Below are 22,156 nucleotides of genomic sequence, written 5' to 3' on the forward strand. Positions count from 1 at the left end.
AGTCTCATTGTGACCCAGGAGTCAAGTTAAAATTGTCACCACAGCACACACACACACACACACACACACACTGTGTTCCTACTATGAGAGGGGGGTCTGTGCCAGAATTCATTGGCTGGTATTTATAGCGCATCATTCCAGGTCTCCCATCCAAAGTGTTATCACCTCAAACTTAGCCACAGTGTCACACACTAACTCTTCACTGATGTCTTGTGAATGTGAAGGCACCATTAAAGTAGCTGAGGAGATGTTATACATCAAGGTACATTTATTTTTTCTTACTCTTGTAATTAAATACATAGTGAGAGTGCAAATAGTTAAAGAGTCCAGGGTCTAAAGAACTACAGAGTATAGTTGAACATAGTACAAAGTTGGACAGTTATTCAAACAAGCTAAATATCACCAGATACTCCTTGTCTTCATTGTAGTTGTACAACAGTACCTAAAACATGAGCGTGTGTATTGTTCCTTATGGTTATACAAAAGCAAAACCCCTACAATTACCACATCTAAGACGGATATTGTTAAATTATTTGTGCTTGGAAACACCAAAAGGAAATCATTTTTGATATTTATATATATTGACGTATACTGAGAGAAGCCCTGTCTGCTTACTCAGAAACATGAAGCAGTACTTAACATTGGCAGCAGAGCACGTCTGAGGGCATTTAGCTTTTTTGTGCCAAACTGTACAGTTTGTGGTAAGCACTGCAAAGCAAAAATGCATGATTTAAAAACCGCACAAAAAGATATCAAATATCATTTACCCAAGGCTTGACTTCATGCACTTTATAATAAGCAACACAAAAAAGTCTGTTTCTTTTGTTTTTTGAGTTGAGGTCTTGTCTACTTAGAAACAGGATTATGAACATGTGACAGTGTGTGTTAGTGTTTAGACTGCTATAGACAGGGTGATGGCTTCTCCAGTGGATGCTTTTAGAGAACACCTAGATGACATAGCACTACGCCCCACAGATGACGACCAGGCTCTTCAACAGTAAACGAGCTGCCTGACTCTGAGCTGGACTCGACTGTCCGCTTCACCAAAAGACAGGCAGTCATTACTCCTCCTTCCTCTTTGCCCCGGGGATCTTCGCTTGGATCCTGTACAGAGAAAACAGACTTTAATCCCACATACCCAACCAGATATTTATTCTAGATTAAGGAGTGCTTGTTCTAATTTATTATGTTTCTACTCTTTCTTTTTATGGCAGTCTACACAACCAACAAGTCAAAAATGACTAAAATTGGAAAAACTGCCGCTGGCTAGTCTGAAAAAAAAAGAAGCAAGGAAGCATGTTAGCTTCAACAAATCTTTTGGACACCTATAGACAGATTAAATGTTTTATTTTTTCTGATTTAACACAGGGCTGGTGACTATAAACAAGACACTTGTCAAAAATGTGTGCCTATTTTCCAATTATGCCAAACCAGTCTCCAAACTGTGCTCCTAATTAAGAAACTGTAGACTTGTATATTTTAAACAGACTCGATCAGCTAAACTGTGTTTTGGAAGCCTACCAGTACAAATGCAGTCTTATCAGTCACTGAGCAGCAAGGAAGTGCTCCTCTTTTCAAATTGTTTGCCTCAGACTTGAAGATACAAGTTAGAACTTTGAACAAAATATATGAATGGCAAACACTCACTTTCCCACCACAGAGTTGACTTGGGTCCGTATTAACCCCACATATTGATCAATCTGCGCCTGAAAAAAAAAACAAAGTAAAGACAACAGGTTAAATACTTGACTGAATTTCACAACGCAGTTTAGACTTGAGTTATTGTGAAGGTCAGATTCCTACCTGATGCTTCTCATAGACCACAGGCATGGTGAACATGGAAACCACAGCTGTGGAGGCATGGAGAGAGTGACAGTCAGTGTTAAGAGTTATTGTGACCTACTGTGCAGTGGGAATATTCTCAAACAGGTACACGCATGTCAGCAGGCCCCCAGCATTTATCTTAAGTAAACTGGAAAAGTAAATAGATACTGCACACGTTGTACAGTCAAGTGAACGTGACCTATGAATTAATTTGGTTACAGTGGAGGGATGAGGACACGTTGTGCTTCTCATGAGGATATCATATGCCATATGAGATAATACAGCGTTGTTATATGGATTGTGCTGAGCTACTTTACTAATGGACAAAAGGGTGAAATGCTTTGAGTCAACTTTACCTAGGATCAGCAGGGTAAGGCCGTTGAAGAGAGCGCCCACATAGGTCAGAAGCCACATCAAAACAGCAAACTGAAACACATACAGGCAGGAGATATTTGAATCCTTGTAACCTACATGTCTGACGATATAAAAAAGTGCATTATCCGAATGTCATATGTCAAGAAGCCCTCCTGGTTTCCCAAAATAGCAGCGCTAATCCTAGGTTGTACCTTTGAAGTAACTGAAAGATATTTGCACCCCTTGCTAACAGTGCTGGACTATAAACTATCAAGTCAGAAACAAACCTTCAAGGAGTCGACCAAGTCTTGTACAAGGAACAGCCTGCGCAGCTCTTTCATACAGGTATTGGAGTACAGCAGGATTTTGTCGGCATATTTACTAATCTGGTCCTGGGATAGAGCAATCTCCATCTCCAGGTAAGATCTGGTAACACAGACAAGATGCTATGGTAAGTAAATGTCACCTTTAAATGAGACGATCTAATTGAACGATACACCAGTTAACTCACTTGAAAGGATGCCCCTCATCGGTCTTCTGCACAGCCTGCAGCACAGACTTGTAGATCCTGAAGCTGATGGTGGCGGAGAGGGCTGCCAGGGCTAAGTAGGCTCCTACGCTGACCACGCTGAACTGGGTCAGGGAGAAGAGAAGCAGTAGCACGCCGCTGAACACGGCCCCTGACTGTTTCACATTCCTCCAGTAGAGCAGGTCAATCGCTATGGGAGGAAGACGGCACAAGGACAAACAGGGTTAGGACTCAAGACCAGCATTACCTGACCCCTCACTCTGTGACATGCAGGCCTTGGCACAGTCCATGTACAGTATTCTTTTTCAAAGTGAACCCTGCGTCTGCGCGCTACATACCACACATTTGGGTCAAATATCTGGAAGCTGTTCACAACTCAATGTCCTGGGAGAGATCCGGTTGTCACGTGATTCTGTTTTAACCCAGCTTCCTAACCTAGCTTTTCATTAGGTTACAGTGAGCTGTGGAGCTGTCAAGTAGCATGAAGGTGTCCACGTTCTGTTTCTTTGCTCCTTAATGTAGAACGGCCTTTGCAGACAATACCAACAGACTCTTAACTTGTTGAACAAGTGTCTCGGGCTGCGGTTGACTGTCAGAACTGTTTTACATCTGACGTGGACTTGTCGGAAGTGTCACCTGGCATGGTCTCATACGTGCACAATTGTCCGTACAAATAGACAGAGGGAGTTGTATTACATCGTAGGTATACCCTCATTGGCAGCTCGCAGAACAGAATTAATGATTGACCTATAGGCAGTCGCAGGATTAGTAGCACTATCAGCAGTTTGTAGATAACAGTTCAATGTGACCCGGACCAGACGGGCAGCTCTGTGGTCAGAGAAGAAGGATGACGATGCTTCAATGCAGTGAAACACCATGGCTCTTGGGAACAAATCATTGAAGTAATAAAAGACCCACATTGCCTGCAGGAGCTTGTACATTTCTGCATGATTTTCCTTCTATTCTTACACTTTCTCACTTCTTCGGTTGGTGGGGCCTGTAATTCAAAGCCACTAGCAAAGATGAGAGAGGAGTGATAACTGAGGATTAGCCCAGTCTACCATTACAGCTTCAGAGGCCGACATGGTCCTCCTCCGGCAGTGGGCTGTATCCGCTGGAAACATGGGCTTGTTTCCATGAGAACTGTCGGCTGCTTGTTTCACCTATGCTGAACTGGCTGCCTCCCCAACCACGACCCCAAGTCTAAAAGTGCAAATTGGGTTCATCTGTTGGTGCTGGCACCTGGAAAATCCTTCGTATCACATGGTACGGGAAGCAAGAACCGGTACATAAACGTAAAGTTTTGTGCCTGTGAAAAATACAGAATTGCGGCTGTGGGTCTCTTGGGTGTTTTACTCTTCTTCTCCAAGCTGTCCGCCAAGCCTGCCTGCTCTAATTTTAGCCGAGGAGCTGTGAGCAGCATAGTGATGACGGCCATCTTTACTCTCCACTAAAAGACATCTGTGGATGCCAAAAAGGCAGGCTAAACCTTGGTGGCCAAAGAACAGTCATTGTGATAAGTGAATCTCTGCTTCCCCCCCCCCACACACACACACACACACACACACACACTGCCCAAATGAAAAAGAACACGTTTAATCTTTACTTTTCTTATCAATAACTTAGGGACACATAACAGTACCTATGTGGCTGCTCTTCCACCTCACTGTCAAATCAAAGATACTATTCATTTTGAACAATGGGAACACAATCCATGTACCTAGCTGCTATACATGCACCACTCCCCTCAGAAGCCATCTGTACTGTCACTAATGACAAACTGTCTATGGAGCTGCTGATTTTAATGAAGATGCTCACACACAACCAAAAACACACACACACACACACACAGGAACAGGTACTGTAGCACATACAGCAGCTGTTACAGTGACAGACACGTCAACAACAGACAGGTCTGCTACAGACAGGTGTTGACCGGCAACAGCGGCCGTGCCTTGTGATGTGCTGCACAGGTTTCAGGCAGACTGAAAAGCTTAAGCTAGTGCAGTAGAAGCGTGTACTGACCTGCGGCTCCCATGGCTGAACAGGGAAAGAGGAAGCTGCTTTATCCACGGACAAAAGGAGAGCACTGAAGGGGGAGTCCCCCCCTGCACAGGAAGGGAGGGGCCACAGCCACACCAGCAAATCAGCATCTGCCTGCGCAGGGGGATGGAGGGAGGGAGCGAGGGATGGAGGGAGGGAGCGAGGGAGGGAGGGAGGGAGGGAGGGGGGACATCTATGGGGTGCGGTTGCCAAAGAATCACATTGCAATCCAACACACACACACATTCAAACATACCCTCTCTGTGATCTCTTTTATGCTCAGGCTTTTAAGCACAGCCCTGCTGACACGTGACAAAGACTGCCTAGCAGCAACTAAAAAAAGTCACTATCAAAACCAAAAGCAATAATGTGTAAAGAATGCATCATATACATACATCAATGGCTAAAGATGTGACAACCACAGTAACACAGCATGGTAGAAAATCCATACTTTGTGTTCCATTAGAATGCTTCATAGGAAAGGATCTGCTGAGCACCTGCCTGATGCAGTTACCATAGTAACCGTGCTCCATTTTATCCCCACCACTCACTGAGAGATGGAGCGAGGGAGGAAGGGAGGGGCCGAGAGAGGGAAGGAGGGAGGGGAAAGAGTGTTCCTTTGGGAACAGAGAGATATTCATTTGCTCTGAATCTGGGGAATCGGCGACACATAATGTGTCTCCTCCACTCCTCGACTTATTAAGACAGCCTCTCCCTTTATTGTGGAGCACAAAAGGACAATGGTGATTTTACACAAGGCCGGTTAGTTTTCAATTCTCAAGAAAATAAAAAAAAAACAAATTGCCAGATTTCTAACTGATGAGAAAACACAAACTGCTCATTTGTATGTTGCATCTTTTTTTGCATTAAATGACAGATATGCCAAAAGTTAACAAATGATTTCAACTTTAAACTGATATTTATTTTAAGGCAAGCAGAAAATATGGGGGTGCCCAGCTAACAGAACAACCTGAAAACTTTAGTGAGAGTGCAAAAGACACACAGGATGTTGAATCTGTCAACAGGAAGTACAATTGCACCATGCCCAGGATTGTTTTTTTTTATGACTGTTCCTTCTGATATTCAACCCGTATACCAGGCAAAAACCAGAGCAAGTGATTAACATGTGTGACTATAATATGATTCTCCCTCTTCTGTAGTGAAACTAGTTTAGCCTGACCTCATTAAATCACTGAAGACATCCTTGTGGCCTAAAACAAGCCATCAGCCGAAACAGGCAAAGCGACTTCTGCTGCCAACAACCAAGATTCAGGACCATACGTCTCAGACTGGAACACAAACAATGATGCAACCATTGACTCCCCTCTCAGTCCTTTCTACACCATTTAACTTATTTGATGCTTCAAAAGTGAGTGAACAATCTGTAACATCCAAACACCTCCTGAACTCCTTTCTTTTTAAACATTATCAGTTTGATAGTCAAAAACTGACAAATAATGATTTGACAACACAGCAAATTAAACTGTGATTTTTTTTTCTAAGTGCACAAGTTTGTATGCCCTTCTAGTTTCCACAATACATAAGATAAGCTAATTAATATATCTGATAAGACTAGTTCTGTTTCTCTTCTCCATCATGTTAACTGTAGGGTCTTGTGACACATTTCTTATAGTATGTAGATTTCACTTGATTAGGAGCCAAACGTGTACAGTAGTGTAGCAATAAGTTTTGACCCAAAGCATAAATAAAAATAAGCTATTGGCTGTTGTGTGTCATCTGAACTCTTCTTAGTTTTAATGACCCAGTTTTTTAATAATGTATGTAATAGGTTTGAAAAAAAAGCTTGGTGGCATTGAGTCAATGAGAATGACTAAGCATTAAAATGCTCTTGGTTTTATGGTGATAGCAAATATTTATCTGCAAAAATGTCTCTGATCAATTTCATCTTTTGCTGTATCAGCTTAACTTGATGCGTTCCTGATGTTGTGGACAGATCCCATCTGGTTGGTATCATGTAACAGTAAGCAACATTCATTTTAGCCTCATTAAATCAATAATGAGTCAGTTGTAAAAATGGAAGATGGAGGTCTGACATCAGTTACTTTTTACAGAGCTGCACATTTATAATCAGTGACTGTCAAAATCTCTGTGGGCATACAATAGGTGGACTCTTCCATTGTATTTTTTATGGCTGGGCCAATCCTTAAGAGATCAGAGGTTATAAAGCAGAGCTCACGTTGTTGAAGGGATGCCATTTTTTTCCCTGACCGGCTGTGCTATCGCTCCATGCTATGGAAACAGAAAGACATGGGATGCTCTCCTCCGGCCCAGTCTCTGCAAGGAGCCATGGCAGCCGATGAGATAGGGCTGATGTAATCAGGATGGGTGTGCCCTGGTTACTATGGAGACAGTCTGTCAGGGTCTTCCAGATGCTTGGACTAACTTGCTATACAAAAACAGAGCATACGCCATGTAAAAATTCTCCCTACACATTTGGAAAATGGGGAGGGCAAAACTACGACACGCCTTAGTCTACAAAACAGCACTGGCATCCATATTAACATGCACACTGTGTGTATAAGCCTATTTTCCAAAACAACCACCAGCGTCTGTCACCCCCTCTCCTCTGTTTGTTTTTTGTTTTTTTGGACACATGCAGTAGAAAGCGTCTGACATCAGGGCGTGTCCATGTGAAAAGCACAGGCAAACAGCATTGTTTCGATTCCCCCAAACAGAAAGAAAGATGATGAAAATACACATGCATTGCACACATACACAGTTCAAGGATACGCATCTTCAGTGACATCACTATTTCTCGAACATGCGGAGAGAACAGTCCATCTCTCACAGCCACAAAGCACAGACACAGTGACGAGTAAATCACAGTAAACACATCAGTACCCTGGCCCTTCCAGCTGCTCCAGGAGCTTTCCTTCTTGGTCACGTCTGCAGTGGCCTGCATGCTGGTGATCTGTTGCGTCCCTGTTCTCTTTCTTTCTCTTTATGGTCTCCTTTTTCTTCTTTGTCTCCCTCTGTGGTCGCACTGACTCACTCACTCATTCCAGAAAGGCATGAATGGTCGAAAAAAGGATGCGGAGATGACAGACAGGGAGGAAGGGAGGGAGGGAGGAAGAAGGTTTCCAAGGTGCTGCCGGCTTGCGGAGCACACAGACTGATGCTGTGGAGCAGAACTGGCTAGAACACAACGAGCGGGGAAAGTGCGTATGTGTATGTCTGCGTGTGTGCGTGTGCTGGGAGAGGGGGAGGGGGGTCAAATTGTAAACACCATACCACAGTTGCTGCTGCAGCAAACCATCCATGCAATGATTAAAAGCCTAAGGGGGTGAGATGGTGGATGGGGATTGTTGGAAGCTTTTTTTTTTTTTTGTAAAGGGTAGAAAGACTAGCTTTCACAAAACAATTCCCAGACGTTCAGACCACAAAATAAACTAAACTAAACTAAACTAAAGGTGATAGCGGGGTAACAAACTGTGGGAGGGCCCCACATACGCTTTTAAGTGACAAAAAGCATTGTCATACATCTTCAAGTACAGCTCTTAGGTTTCCCTTTTAGCTTAGTGGTTTTTTTTTGTCATATTCATTGGTGAAATTATTAATACAAGCTACAATTATGCAATGTTTTGTTCTTCTGTTTAACATAAAAGAAACAGAATTGATTCAAATTGTCTGATGCTTTGTTGTACACCTTACAGGGTGTAGTAATGCTAATAATGGCGAGATTTGAGACCATGCTGCTGAGGAGAGAGGTGGCAAACATCCTTTATTTTCACAGTATAATATTTAAAGCTCTAGTCTGAGATTCAAATAACTGTTTTTACTATGACTCACGGATAATTGAAAAGCAAAGTGCTTGTTCTTAAATAATTCATAGCCAGAGACACTGGGTATTACTGCATAATGCTCCTGGTTTAGTGCCTTCAGGATTTGTCTCTGCCTTAGGATTTCGTCTAGAATATACCTGTGATGCAAAGAGAGCTGGGAAGAAACTGAAAGAGCAAATTAGGATGCCTAAGAGAGAAACAGCAGCGTCACTGTGGTGTCAGCACTCAGTAGAAAGCATTTTCATTCCCCTCAAAGTCGATAGTCTCGCCCCCCCTGACCCCCCCCCCCCCCATCCCCCCTGCAGACGGCCACACCTCACACCTTCTGTTCGCTGCAGCCGTGACAGGCTTCAGAGCCAAAACCTACCAAGCGGAAAACAAAAACAGGTTACTTTGAACCAGACTGAAAACACTCCCCTATCACTGTTGCTATGGCAACTGGTATGGAAGTGCATGGACTGATGATAATGATATCTTCTGGTCTAATCAGAGCAGCAATGACAAAGATGCACTGCTCCCTCTAGTGGTGGGGAAACAGAAACACGTGACCTGCTTTCTATAATTCCAGAACCTTCTTCCAATTTGAGTAAACAAAACAAGGAATCCTCTTTTATCTGCTTTGTCATCATATCTGCGCCATATACACATTTCAAAAGTATATCTATTTACCAGAGTCAATCATCACATCCTGTTACACCAGGGTGAAACATAAGCTAAGCGATTCAGGCAACCAAGCAGAGGTCTCTTTTATATGTGCCTTTTCTGGCTCTGTAACTATGCAAAATTCAAGAGGAAGCCTTTCAAAGCTCCTGAGTAGGAGTGTGCCCCAGTTTTGACATCATAGGATTATGTAAACCCAATGTTTACAAGGACAGAGAGAACAGCCATTAGAAGTCAAAATACCCTTGCCAGCATTAAATGCGCAGCTTAGACAGTATAACTCCTGCTGCCTGAGACTACTATGTTTACTTATCTGATCAAAGGACGCTAAATAACGATGCAAAAGACAGATGCTGCAAGGATACTGACAGTTCCTTATACTACACATCTGTAATGTTTTAATATTATTTGATGATTTCCACTCAAAGCAGACACATTTTCCCTGTTTAGACATCGTCGCTGTTGAGTTTCAGTGGCTTCATATTACACAATTATTTTGAATCCATAGATCCTCACTCTGCTTTTGTTCTCATAAGTTCCACCAGGGGGAAGCAGACCTCAAGAAAGCACAACGCAAGCACTTCCCACCCCTCCCAGACTCACACTCAGCAAAGGAACATCCCTCCCCTCACTGCAATCCTCTTTAGTTTGTAAACAAAACAAAGTCAAAGCACACCATGCAGGTAGCTACCACAAAGTTAACAAACACAAGTACTGCTTTGATGATTTCATTAGAAATATGCTGCCAGTTGGTTTAAAACATTTTTTTTTACCTACATATCATAAATGTCTAAAAGCTCATGCGCTACAACTTTCATTTGGGCATTCAATAAACACATCAGCATACAACACTACCTGTTCAAGTTGACACCACTGTATCTGGAGAGCCAGTACTCAAGATAGAAGCTTATTAACCAAGATGAAACGACTCCGACAATGAAAATTGTAGACATGTTTGTAAAATCCTATGACTTTCACAGAGAGGCAGTAGCAGTGTGTATTTTCTACAGAACACGCCAAGAGAAAATGACTGACCTTTTTGCTTGTCAAAGCCTTCAAGTAAGATTGAGGCAGCAACTTTCCCAAGGTCTCCTTTGCCCTCAGTGGTGTGTTTGTGCATGTCGTCCTGTTGGGGTCTTTCCAATCGCACTTCTGGGGGCACGGCCGCAGTTGGAGGCCTGGGCTTGCTGTTGCGATCCTCCTCTGTCTTAACTGGGGTCTTGAACTTTTCTGGGATCAGGGGCTCGGCTGGCATAGCCTCAGCATGGCTGCGGGGAGGAACAGCACCCGGAACAAGGGGAGAGGGAGGGCTGACTCCCTGTTTGGGGCCGACGAAGCCCTGCTCCCTCTTTGGACTCTCTTCAGATGCAGACTCAATGAAGAGATCACTGTCAAGCTCTGCTTCTCTCTCCTCCCTCAGAATGCTGTAGGCTGTGGGTGGAGCGTGGTTCCCAGCCAGGCCGAAACCACCCTTGGCAACTGGGGGATTGTCAAAGGGGTTGTTAGGCTGGATGGAAGTGCCTTTGCTTTTAGGCGGCTGGGCAAATGGGTTGCTGCTGGTCTTAGCAGGCTCCTCTGAAACCAACTCGATCTCTGAGTCTCCAGACTCAGCGCTGCTGCCATCATGCTCCCTGCTGCCGGCCTTTGTGCTGGGAGTGCATTTGGAAGCTGCAGGCTTTACTTCGTCAACCTTGAACATGTCACTGGAAGAGAACTCTTTTTCTGCTCAGAAAAAGATGCAGAGAAAAGTAGACATTATAATCCTCATTCGCACAGTAAATTCAGACATATTTATCTGCACATGCAACTTATGGCTAACCTAAAACTTTAGGTTTAGGAAAGAAATAAAGAAATAAACAATAAAACACATCTTTCTCTATTTAATCTGCTCAAGGATCTCCTGTGTGAACATTATGTGCTGAAGTTTATAGTGATTAGTAATAGCTAATGTTTACAAAGATTAGAGTACTTGTTATACAGCTTTCTCAGACAGTTTGCTGACTCATTTATTATTTTGCTTTTGTTATGCTATATAGCCTCATTTAAGGTAGAGCAGTGCAATATGGTAAAAATAACATCACTCATTTTTTTTCTATATTTATCATTATTGACATTTATCACAAAGTTATTTAATAATGCTGCCAGTTTGAACTGTATCCTGGTATGGACTGTGTAACTGAGTTAACATGTGTAAAGTTGTCAAGTCGCATAATAAAGTGTGTGTGCTGTGCATACGTGTAGGAGAAGCATTTGGAGTGGAAGCGGGGCTTTCGTCCTCTGGCTCTGATAGCGTCACTGTGGGAACCCCTTGCTGGCCCACACTGAGGATGTTTTCACGCTCAGACACATTGACTGGAGATGGATTTTTCTGCGGCTCTGTCTTTGTGGCTGGAGGCTTGGACTCGGTCAGGGTGATCTTCACTGGGCTGGCTGTCTGCGGGGTGCCACCAAGGTTTCTGTAGGAGCGGTAGTCTGATAGCTCTTCATCAGAGGGCTCCTCCACATAGGGGAAAGAATGTGAGCCCAGAGCTGGACCCAGGTTTTCCTCTTCCTCCTCCTCTTCCTCCTCCTCATCTCTTCCAGGGTCTTTATCGATGTAGCTTCCCAGTGAGTCACGACCAGATGATCCTGTGTCTATCAGGCTGTGCAGAGCCCCACGGCTCTGGTCATGGTGCTCGTCCCCATGGCTGATATCCATATAGTTGTATGATTCTGTCTTATCTGAGCCCAAAAGAGATTTTGGCATGTCATCAGCTAGGTCAGAGGTCATCTTGGTGCTGGAGCTGAAGCTGTAGGTGTTGCTGGAGAAGTTATCCAGGCCAGAGGAGCCAGAGGAGGGCTTCAGGTCGCCAGACAAGTAAGAGCTTTCTTGACCAGATGTGAAGCTTTGATTTGAGAGCAGGGAAGTGTAGACATCACCATCATCATTCATGGGCTTCCTAAACAGGCCAGATATGGGGTCATCTACAGAAGGAGACAGAAAGAGAGAACTGTAACTCAATTATGTTACACTTGCAAAGTGAAACTTATAAGGAAGACTGACAATCTTGTCTGTGTCACACTATCAAATGTGCTGTTTAATTAATGAAAACATCCAGTAAAACAAGGCTACACTTCAGCTACCAGAGAGAGGGGCTGTGGCACTGTGAGAGCGCCACAGTCAGGCTGGGTGCTCGGCTGTGAAGATCAGTGAGGCAGCAGTAACAGAGGGTACTTGTACCCGCGTGGGACAAAGGGGGATTGTTGAGGACCCAAAAAACCACAGTGCCACAACAAGAGTCTGTTCTAAATCATGTCTGAAACTCTGCTCTGTAATCCCTATTCCTTCATCTCCCCTCTGACATACTGTCATGAAAACAACGCATATAAGATGTTAGCAACACAGTGTTCGCAAGCTGGCATAGCACAAGTTTAAATAGCCTGAGCTTGGCTAGGTTGACAAAAACTGTTTAATGATACATGTACAAAATGAATATTTCATGCACATGCACAGCATCTAATTATTTGACGCACGCAAAACTGAAATAATATAGTATCTGTATATAGTATCAGTGACGCTAAGGGTTCTGCACAGTGTTGGTGATGGCTGTAACTTGTTCTGCTATGCTGTAAAACAACACTCAGCGTCTTACTGAATAATTTGTTACAGTGCTGCTGGGAAATGTTAGGATGCTCCTATTACTGATGACTTGCAAAACAGGAAGACACAGAATTGATAGGGATGTTATTTTGAATTCTCTGGTCAGTGGTCAAGGTCAAGTCAAGAATTCAAATTTGTTGACTTTATGTCAAAACTCTCATCTAATTCTTGGGCCGAAGCCAACAAAGACACACTGCCTTGTGTTCATACACAGATAAACATTCATAAACACAGTCCCCATAGACTATCAAGTCCCACATATCTGGTTGCTAATATTTTTGTCACGTTGTATACAAGTCAGATGTGTACTTTGACAAACTGAGCTCCTCCTGCTCTTCAGCCCTGCTTCTCCCAGGGCAGCGGTGGTGCTATAAATAGCCTAGGTCCAGCTGCTGGGCTGGATGAAGGGGGAAGGTTTAAAATAGCAGCCTTAGGGTCAGCTCTGGAGGATGCAGACTGACAGACAGAAGAGCCAACAGGTCAGGACGTCCTGTCCCTCCTTTCACTTCCTCCAAAGCCCCACCACCCTTCCCTTCTGCTGTCCCTCCTATTTCTGCTACACCAGTCATTAACAATACATCATAGCTCAGCACAATGGTATAACACTACACACCCATACTGGAACACAGGGGGAGGGGGGACATGACATGGGGAAGAAAACTGAGCGAGCCGAGACGTTCTAAAGCTCTGGTTTATTTAGCATTTAATAGACTCAGATGTCTTGTGGTGCAACATCAGAGCTGCCTATGGATCTAAGTATGCCACATAGATGGGCACAGCTGTTGAGCCAAGTTCAGCTCAGTAATACAGTATGAATGCCCTTGATGTACTGTTAAAGAGAACCCATGTATAATCCTCTTAGTGTACTACCATCGTATAGGTCCCAACAGCCATCACCCTAGCAACACCATCCTAATCTTACACTCACTGTACAAATGCCTACTGTGCAGATGTGGGAGGCACTTGGGGCCACTACAAACTGTGAGGAGAGGTGATCTCTGAGGCTTTGAACTACCAGTAATCCTGTTGACAGTCGGCAACACTCCCCTTCCCTCTTTATCAACCAGTTCTACGTAACAACTCAGATAAACTCCAGCAGTTGCATAAGACATCTGCAACAATACAGTGTGGCCACTCTGAGCAGGAATTTGACAGAGTTGGTGTGTTGATATTGAGGGCATTTTGAGTCTGCTGATATGGCGCAGCAGCCAGACACTGGGAAAACCCCATGAGGCTGAAACAAATGCTTTGCCACAGCCAGATGGGATTGGACATGACAACAGAGGAATTCTCAGCTCACAGTGTAGCCACACAACATAATCATGTCACTGAAAGGCTGGTGCAGTTAAATAAATAAGTCCTGGAAGATGTGCTGTGAAGGGGCAGTCCTTTTGTTGTTTTGTGTGCAGCCCGTGCAGCTCAGAAGCTAATGCACCCTGACAATCTGTGCTACGCCAAGGCATGGGCTCCTAATTATCAGGCTGCGGACAAAAATATGTGAACACAGACAATATCAAAGAGCCCGCTGTGCAAAATGAATATATTACCACATAGAAATTAGGGGTTTATTGAGCTGCATTTGGGACTTTGTGCAAACAGGGTTTACTGCCTTGAAAACACTTAACCAAGGATGTACAAAAATATCCATCAAAGAAAGTGCTAGGAGTCCCATTGGCTTCAAACTTGAATTATTTAGTGGGAGTCAATCATCAGCTGAGTTTTCCAACTCTGGAATCAATAAACACTATTGCTGAGTTTTTTTTATTCAATAACTGCTGTTAAAAGATACAAATAAAACAATACAATTAAGACACAGTGCGTTCATATGAAGATGTTTTTTATCCAAAGAGAAGAAGAATTCCATGATAAACCTTTCATTTAGTCAATGTCCCCAGTAATTCTTTCTTTGTAGGTCCTTTGTAGGTCTTTGTAATATAGCAATAAGTAAGGTCTTTTACCTGCTTTTTGTAACATAACAATGAGTAAGGTCTTTTTACCTGCTCTTTTGTAATGTTAACAGACAAAGAGTAAGGTATTTTACCTGCTTTTTGTAAAGTGTCTTGAGATAACACTTGTTATGAGTTGACGCTATACAAAATAAATTGAATTGAATTGAATTGAATTAATTCATGACAGTGAAAAAAAACTGTTGTCAGCATTTCCCCCGGATGTAGCCTGATTTTGAATTAGTATTCCTGTCTAAAAACATCTAGTGACCTTAAAAATATCATCATCATCATCATCATTTATTTTATTTAAATCCTCGGAAAACACATTGAGGGAGAACCCTCATTTTCAATGGTGCCGAGGTACAAGATACAGATAAAACAAAACAAGAGAACTGCAAGAATAAAACAGGAAGTGCATTCAGTTGAAAGACAATAAAGTACAATGAAAATAGTAGGAATAATAAGTAAGAACAATTCAAATGTTTAAAGCAAAAACAGCTCAATTCAATTAAATCAGAAATTAAAACTTGGAATCGTCTCAGTGTTATTAATGTGTTGAGCTTAAAATGTCTTGTTTGTTTGTCCCTCTTCAGTCCACTCAGTGGTAAGACTGGATAGTTGTACACTGTTACTTGTTTGTCTGTGAAAGTTTGATGATTTTCCTTGAAGAAACACAGTTATGCTTAGACTATATTTATATTTTTGCAACAGCAATACACTCATAATAAGTTACTTTTACCTTGTCATGGACATCATTGTGCATTTGACATAGAAACGGGAACTTGCAGGAATCTGCACTGGTTTTCTTTGTAGGCTTCCATTTTTCCAAACAGCCATTGATTTGTTATGTTTTTATTCACATTTTGTTCATAGGTATCTTTGTCTCTTTCAGCCCCTCGGCTAAAGACCACATAAAGCTCAGACTGACTAAGAAGCAGACTTTAACACTAAGGACCTTCAAGTACATCCATAAAAGAGTAAGCCATTTCATTCAGAATGAAATGGAGGCCATAAAGTTTGAGGTCCGTGTCATATGCTGGCAATGGCTGAAGATAAATGTCCCTTTATCATCGCCAAAATAGAGTTTGAGTCAAAGGCGGGGTCGCTGGAGACTGATTTTATACTTGAGAGGGTTCAAGCTCAGAAGCTGCAGAAGAAACTTCAAAAGATGTGGGTATCAGTTCTGAAACAAATAAAGGAGGCTGAGAAGACTGTAAAGATCCTAGGGTTCAAGTTGAGCCCAAATGAATGAATCCAGCAGAAAAGAGAAAGATTGCTTCTGTCCCTGTAAAGGTGAGGAGGAGAAAACCTAAGTGACAAGATAGAGAAATCCTGTCTGGCTCACTTTGATTAACCGAGACATGTGAACAGTCAGTGAGGAAGCAGGAGTCTGAGATGACTGAAAGCTTGTTCAGGTAAGAAGTTAAATACAGTAAAAATGTTCTAATACTTTGTTCTAGATTTAAATGTGCAGAGAAACAAAATGGGCATATGCCGGTACTTAGAAAAACACACATTTTTGTTTTGTTTATTTGTTCAGATTTACCATCTGTAACGCTAGAACAGTGCCTTGAAAAGGACTGCTTAAGGGTTTAGTCCTGATTTTAAACCTAAAAACTCCTCCCTGGTTCTTTGGGTCGTTTCCATGGTCACAGGGAGTTTTTTTTACTTGTTTTTTTTGTTTCGAGATAGATTTGGCTGGGTACCAAATAGTGATCTGAATCCATAATGGTCTATTAAAACCTATAATGATAGAATTACAAATTACATTTCAAAAAATGAAGACAAAGATTACAAGATCAGTCCTGTGTGTTAAGCTACACTACATCTATCGATCCAATTTCTTCCATTTCTCTGGGTTCAGGATGTGGTGGCTGCAGGTTGAGCAATATTCCAAATTTCCATTTTCAATATTTCAGGATGGCAAAATGTACTTGAATTAGCTTAAACCCCACTGCTAGAACAGTAAAATCTACATCTAGAAATAAATACATTCATATTCATATTATTCTATCATATGTATAATCAGTCAGGCTGTCCAGTTACTGCAAAATCAGTCCTTTTTTTTGTTTGATAAAAAAACTATTCAGTAAATTATAAATGTGTACTTTGACTTCACTCAGTTTTCATATTCATGCAAAAGATAATTTTTACCAGTTTTGAAAACACACACAAAACACACAAATGTAGGAACATAACCATTTCAAGACAACACTTTCAAATAACAATCTTAGTCAGTGTTGGCCCTTAAAGTACACCCCTCCTTTAATCCCAGCAGCAATTCAGTTTGTCTCTTAACCATCTGCTAATCTACTGCTCTGTTAGGATTCTATTACTCCATCAGTGACCCTTTGAACTGTGCCGTGTTAACTTTCAGGAGTTCTCTTTCATTCATGACCTTGTGGAAAACAACCCAATGAGACACTTGTGCTATTCTTTCAGAGCCATCTGTGTTGTTGACATTAAATAATATGCTGGAGCTTTGTTAAATTTTAGGTAAAGAAGAAACATATAAAATCATCTATGACACTTTTCATTATGTAACATTTCAATAAGCCAGTTACATATCAAGGGAAAAGCTGGGAGATAACCTCACATGGCCATGAAAAATTACACAATCAATTATTGTGTTACTGATAAACACCCCTGTCTTGCAATCCACTGTAGGAGTGTGCAAAATGTTTGAAGATGAAACTAACTCACATACTTTAACTAGACTATTTTTGCTCTATATGCCGATGCCTACTCCTGAACACAAGTGTCATTTCAAAAACTATCAAAACTCATTTTGATATTGAAACAAACACAAATAAAATGACATACAATTATGACTTTACAATATAACAGCATTTTCACCCGGGTATGAATATATCAAAATACAAGAAATTAACATTCTATATAATCTACTTGGTGCTTACAGTAAAACTAATTCCTTGAAGAACTTAAGTATTTGCCTGTTATTCATTTGGCCCACAGACGTGATTTCCAGTATGATCCACAGGTTTGAGGGCAGTATATTGATTGAGTATTTGATATGAGTATTTGATTCCTATATGTCCCTTGCTTATATTTCACAGTGAACTTAGATGGCAGTCTAACTCTCAATGTTCTCCGGCCTTCAAAGACTTGCAATGTTTATTTCCATTATGTATTAATACATTATTCTTAGCTGAACAAATACATGGATACCTGCCTCAAACTATCTCACTTTAATGGTAAAGAAGAAAATCCAGCTCACAAAGGCAGTCTATCATATGCAAAGAATGTAAGATATGTATACCATTATATTCAAGTGCAGCACACACACAACAAAGCTCTTCTGTTGCTTTTATGTGTTTACTTATTTTTTTCTTCTATTCTACGTACAGTATATACTTAGAGCAGAGGTACAACCCAATTGCTAGTAGAGGTCGATAGGGGAACAGATGTGCTGAAGGATTCAGCTGCTCTGCACTGCATTGATCCAATACACAGAGGACGTACAACTACTGTAAGAACCTTAGTGTACCCACCGCCATTCTTTAAATAAATAAAACACTGAAGGCCACGCAGGACAAATGTTCAAGCAGCCTTTGTCAAAGATAAATCAATGTAGGGCCTGTATAAATAAAAGCTAATCTGCCCCCATTTGGATTCTGAAGCAGTAGTATGTACAGTACCTGTCTTTCCCTGTATTGATCGTATTTCTCTTGCCTGGATAGAGCTTTATAGATGAATGGAGATGATGTGGGAGGATCCAGACTTAGTGTCTGCGAGCTGTCTGCTTTGGGCCAAAGCTGTCAATTCAGTGTGACTTTGATTTGGCATCTCACTTTCATAGTATAGACACAATTTGGGGTTATGGAGAACTGATGCAGGTCGGAAGACGTGGGATGCATTAACCTACACATACAAAAAACGAGATGGACTACTCTGTTAGTAAGTGTCTGCTGATCGTGGCTGTAATCCCATGAGCAGTTTTTGCAGTACTCTGCTGAGGGATTACTTGATGCCGACAGGCAACTGCGATAGACCGAGGCAGGATCAAAGCATCATATTTCACATGCTGGCTTTTAATTGTTTTCAGGGTAAACACATGGGATCAAAAGACATGAGGAAATATGATTAATTGACATAATGGCGGTAATGTTTTGTTATTGTTCCCTGCAGTGCAGCCCAGCCTGTCACACTTTTATACCTCAACATTAGCTAATTGATGGATGAATTAGGTTGGAAATCTGGCAGGATGAGCATTTAGGCCAAATCATTTTAGAGAGCACATATATGACAAACCTTAAGCCTTTTTTTAATGACATAAAGGTGCTTGACAACCACAAGCAAACAGCTGACCAGAGGCATCTTGAAGAATCTGGATTCAAGTCTGTGAAGAACAGTACTTAATATTTCAAATGTTTTCCCCTGACAGTCAGGGCTATTTGAACTGTCGGCCCTCTCGTCTCTTCTGCCATTAAGCCCCCACCCCCCACCCCCCCACCCCCCCACGACCACTGTATTATCTTGCATCTTTATCATCTACTCTGAAAAGACGGAGCACTGCTCTGCCCCCCCGGGAACAGGAGCAGAGCTCTCACCAGCTAAACGCAGAAATGCACTGTAGTGGCTTATGCAGTCCAGTGCAATCCACTAAGTGCTTTTTCTATCTGAAAGATAGTGAGAGACCCAATCAGACATATGCTGTCTCATCCTTGTCACTGATGAGAAAAGCTCCAGTCTAATCCACCTGTAAAGGACATGATGAAGTGACCATTATAATGCACTATTAGGAGTTGTAAACATGTTAGAAGGCTGCCATTATCAAGTGTCCCTGTTTGTCTACCATATGCACTAAGTTGTTTTTTTCTATGCATGACAGAAAACCAGGATATTACACACACCATGCTCTAAAACAAACATGACTATGGGATTTTTTTGCAGCACTGTCAGACCTGGTCATGATGCAGCAATATCTTCCGCAAACTTCTTTCTCATGCCTCTTTAAACCTTGACAGGATGTGAAACTTTTGAAGATAAAGTGATCTAAGGCGTGTGGTAATTTAACACAGCTGATATCAGCATTATCAATTTTGTGGGTAGATCACTGCTGTGAACAAGATTTAAGACAGACACGGATCGATTTCCTGGCGAGGCAATTCTCGACATCTCGACACTTCTCGTCCAGCTCTTACACTTTGAAGGCCAAATCTTTTTCGAGGCCTCAGTAACATCAAAAATAATCATTGAAAAACGTTAAATGTTATTGTGTGATTCCCCACCAGTGAAGCAGAAGAGAAGGAGAGTTTGTTTAAGAGGGGACTGAAGCGAATGTATTTGACAAAGATCCAAACGGACTATAACATGTCTGGTCGAGAGGAAAATGTCCACTCTGCTCAGCTAGATATGATGAGATCTGCACTGCTCCAACCAAGAAGATAAGGGACACAGTGGATTACTTCACTGGTGTGGACATAGCATGGCAGTAGTCACAACAATAAGAGATAGTCATTCCTTCCTCTTTTACAAATCAAAACACAGTGTGTGTGTGTGTGTGTGTGTGTGTGTGTGTGTGTGTGTGTGTGTGTGTGTGTGTGTGTGTGTCTCGTGTGACGTAAGTGTTAGCTAGTCTGGCACACTATTTTAGAAGTAGAACATGTGCTTTGTCAGTTTTTGTATAAATTGAAGCCAAATATTGACTTGCTCGTTCCCATATATTTGACACTGTCTGCTTACGGAGGATAATTTTGCAGCTCCAAAGAATATATAAATATTGAACAACCCATTTAAACATCGCAATCCTTTTAGGTTGGATATTTAAGTTAGACTTCTGTGCCAAAGTATGTGCCTCAAAGGATTAAAATCCAAACGCATTAAAAAAAGAAAGAATTTCTTACTTCAAGATACAAAAAAAATGACATGAAAAGCCTGAGCAGCAAAGAGTGGAAACTGGGCGACATTTCTTACTTGTACTTTTTAACCATCCTCTCATGAATTTTTCAGTGAATTCTTCAATGAAAGTGCTGGGTTCTAGTTTTGCCCACCAAGCGAATAGTGAACCCGGTTCCTTCAGGATTAAAAATAGCAGCAAGAGCGAGCTTTGCTGAAGAGAGTGACTGAGGTCTGCATGATGTTCCCACAAAAACATTGCCTGTAGCATCCAGTAACATAACTATATAATCAACAAAATAAGATGATCAGAAATCCTCCATCATACAGACGTCAGAGTATTATTTTTTTGTTCGGGTGCAGATAAACAGTAACATATATTTACTTTTTTAGCCAGTCATATGTTTATGAAAGTGAGGAGGCTTCAGCCTGTATGTATTTATAATCCCTTTGTGGCTTTTCATATCAAGAGTGCAAACAGTATAACAAACATAGACCTGCACTAAGGAGCTGGTACAGTACAACTGTTTTACATATGAAAGTTAATAAACCATTAAAGGATCAACAGGCTGTTTGCTAAATGCTTTTGTCATCCCATATGAAGGTTCCTTTTACACTTGAATATCATGTAGTCTACCAAAAAACTGTAAATATTAATAATATGAGTCTGCCTAAGAATACAGTAGAAAACAATGTGTCATAATTTATGTTCCCTAGCCATTACAGACAAAAGCTTTCAGCAATTCAGTTCCCTTCACTGTTTTGACAGCTGATTTAGGCTACTACCATCCCATAAAAGTTAGCAAGCTATTTTCTTTCTTTCTCTGATAAGAAGTTTTAAAAAGACAGACAGACAAATGGACACATCGGTCTGTTGCTAATTCGACCCGGCTGTGACTCTGTCGCTGTGTTTACACCTGAACAGCGACGTCGGTGTGCTGATAAAAAAAAACAAAAAATAAACACCAAAAAATGAAACCAAAACGTGACGGGAACACAACGACTTGTTAAATATCTAGATTAAAGTGTGATAAGTGTCCCACTTCAGTACCTGTAGATGCAGTTTCCATAGCAACTGGAGGCCTTTTCCCGTCGTCCTGGAAAGGATGAAATTGTTGATCCAGGTCGCCCGCCGCCTCGTCGCTTCTCGGCTTAAATTCTTCACGTAGCTCGTCGAACCGAGTCGGTGTGTTCTCAAACAGGCCATTCCTTTCATAGTCATCCCCAAACCACCTCCCCTCTGAGCCTAGCTCCTCACCGGGCTTAGCAGACATGCTTTTTTTTTCAGTTATCGGACCGATTTAACGGCTACCAGACTCCTTCTTCTTCTTCTTCTTCTTCTTCTCTACCGTGCACCGGGGTTTAACTGAAGATGAGCGGTTTACTGAAATTGACACAAACAATGCAGCTTCTTTTCTGGCTTCTTCTGAGTCTAGGGGTTTTGTGGACGCCACAGATGAGGCGGTGCAGTCTGTCGGTCGGTCGGTCGGTCGGT

The 22,156-nt window shown here is 41.8% G+C and overlaps 1 protein-coding gene across 4 annotated transcripts; it reads right to left on the reverse strand.

Moving 5' to 3' along the window:
* Positions 1–250: 250 nt before the first annotated feature.
* On the reverse strand, positions 251–22,099 carry rtn1a (reticulon 1a). 4 transcript variants are annotated; one of them, XM_065966554.1, is made up of 9 exons: positions 21,713–22,099; positions 11,449–12,177; positions 10,249–10,935; positions 2,690–2,897; positions 2,466–2,604; positions 2,181–2,250; positions 1,804–1,850; positions 1,648–1,706; positions 251–1,104 (listed from the first exon to the last, which is right to left on the reverse strand). In XM_065966554.1, the coding sequence occupies exons 1-9, from the start codon at positions 21,933–21,935 to the stop codon at positions 1,062–1,064; spliced, it is 2,205 nt and encodes a 734-aa protein (XP_065822626.1). In that variant the 5' UTR covers positions 21,936–22,099; the 3' UTR covers positions 251–1,061. The 4 variants fall into 4 exon arrangements, with proteins under 4 accessions (XP_065822626.1, XP_065822628.1, XP_065822627.1 ...); XM_065966556.1 differs by lacking the exons at positions 10,249–10,935; positions 11,449–12,177; positions 21,713–22,099 and adding exons at positions 4,733–4,864; positions 7,613–7,932; XM_065966555.1 differs by lacking the exons at positions 10,249–10,935; positions 11,449–12,177; positions 21,713–22,099 and adding an exon at positions 7,613–7,930.
* Between the last annotated feature and the right edge of the window lie 57 nt (positions 22,100–22,156).

The sequence above is a fragment of the Labrus bergylta genome, chromosome 18 (genome assembly GCF_963930695.1).
Source record: "Labrus bergylta chromosome 18, fLabBer1.1, whole genome shotgun sequence".
Taxonomy (NCBI): Eukaryota; Metazoa; Chordata; class Actinopteri; order Labriformes; family Labridae; genus Labrus; species Labrus bergylta.

What these genes read in the sequence shown, in the direction of transcription:
- rtn1a (XM_065966554.1), bottom strand. Translation starts at nt 21,935, where the DNA reads ATGTCTGCTAAGCCCGGTGAGGAGCTAGGCTCAGAGGGGAGGTGGTTT. An exon ending in TCCAAATGCTTCTCCTACAC is followed by an intron (nt 10,936 to 11,448) that starts GTATGCACAGCA and finishes TTTTCTGAGCAG; the next exon opens with AAAAAGAGTTCTCTTCCAGT. An exon ending in ACTTGGTCGACTCCTTGAAG is followed by an intron (nt 2,251 to 2,465) that starts GTTTGTTTCTGA and finishes TATGTGTTTCAG; the next exon opens with TTTGCTGTTTTGATGTGGCT.